This window comes from Frankliniella occidentalis, unplaced genomic scaffold (genome assembly GCF_000697945.3).
Source record: "Frankliniella occidentalis isolate FOCC.00 unplaced genomic scaffold, Focc_3.1 Scaffold153, whole genome shotgun sequence".
Taxonomy (NCBI): domain Eukaryota; kingdom Metazoa; phylum Arthropoda; class Insecta; order Thysanoptera; family Thripidae; genus Frankliniella; species Frankliniella occidentalis.
The window spans coordinates 546,286-547,591 of NW_026267280.1; the positions used below are offsets into that span (position 1 = coordinate 546,286).

At 38.4% G+C, this 1,306-nt stretch overlaps 1 protein-coding gene across 1 annotated transcript in view; it reads left to right on the forward strand.

The window, feature by feature from the left end:
• Window positions 1-1,306, forward strand: part of LOC113212193 (uncharacterized) — an 8,807-nt gene continuing 7,501 nt past the window's right edge. Inside the window, exons 1-4 of the mRNA XM_052271216.1 lie at window positions 1-24; window positions 113-308; window positions 409-984; window positions 1,062-1,270. Of these exons, the coding sequence (XP_052127176.1) occupies window positions 22-24; window positions 113-308; window positions 409-984; window positions 1,062-1,270 (984 nt within the window). The 5' untranslated portion in view covers window positions 1-21. The remainder of the gene's footprint in view (window positions 25-112; window positions 309-408; window positions 985-1,061; window positions 1,271-1,306) is intronic.

Below are 1,306 nucleotides of genomic sequence, written 5' to 3' on the forward strand. Positions count from 1 at the left end.
ATTTAAAATGTTTTGCTGGAAATGGTAATTATTGTTTTTAAAAAGTCATGCATGGTTAATGCTTGTGTGTTTTCGCATTTGTTTTAAAAGTTTGTCTGTTTTTCTGTTGCAGTATGCTGTTATAGAGTTTGATGATGCATCGGTTGAGACCTTACCAACTATCTGGCTTGATGAGGTGGATGGGGAGTTGGTGGCACTTTGGCCAGATCATATGTCAGAGACTAGGAGGGCAACGGCAATAGAGAACTGTGAGCCTTATGATGAAGACTTTACTCTCTATGAAAGAGTTAGAGTTATGCATTCTTACAGTGAGTACATGTAATTACTTTGTTTAAACTTTGCGAGGTATTCCTATCTCATTCTATGAATTATTCAAAACTGTATTAGCTAATGACACTTTTATTTCAGATTCTCTTCTTGTTGCAAGAGCTAATTCAAGAACAGCAGAGGAGACTTCCAGTCTGGAGCCAGAAACTGAAGAACTTGGCAGAGGGAGTAGGAGCAGGAAAAGAAGAACTGTCAATAGGATAAGCGATGATGAGGATGATGAAGAAGTACAGAGCAAACGGTCCAAACATCCTTCTGCCCCTACCGTCAACAAGTCAATATCACAGAAGATAAAAGAAAAACTAAATCAAGGCGGTAAAAATTCTTCTTCGTCTTCAACTAGTAAGCCCTCAAGAACTATCCGGAAGTCCCCTCTTCAGTCTTCAAATTCAAATAAGAAATCCCCACTCACAACTCCAGAATGTTTAAAAGAATCTCCACTGAGGCAGAGTAGTCTGTCTCCTGCAGGAATTCTTGCAAGCCAGGACCAACCATTTTCTGTTGATCTATCTGAAGATAAAGAGAATCATACGCCAGTTAATGTTGTTTCTGGGGCTCCAGTGAGAAGAGCTCTTGACTATGGCGCTCCGTCCATGCCAAAAGATTCAATTAAAAAAATGGGACACAAGAAAGTAGACATGAAAAAAATATCAGAAGGTATTAATATTGTCCATTAGTTGCTTTTAGTTAAATTTTCTATTCTCAACCTCTGCTCATTTTACTTTATTTTCCAGCTGAACATCTTACTGTTGTCTCCCTTCAAATGGAAATCCGAAACAGGCTGGACTCCCTAGAAAAATTAGTTTCCTATATCTTGAGAGCTGTGAGACCATCACAGAAGCTAATTGAACCAAAGAATTTACCTACTTTCGCTCTTGTTGATATGATAGCATTTGATAAATGTGAACACTTTCTTTCTGAACCTGGAAATAAGGCTGAGACAGTAAGTTTCCTTTTCCTGAGGCGTGAATTGTTCTCT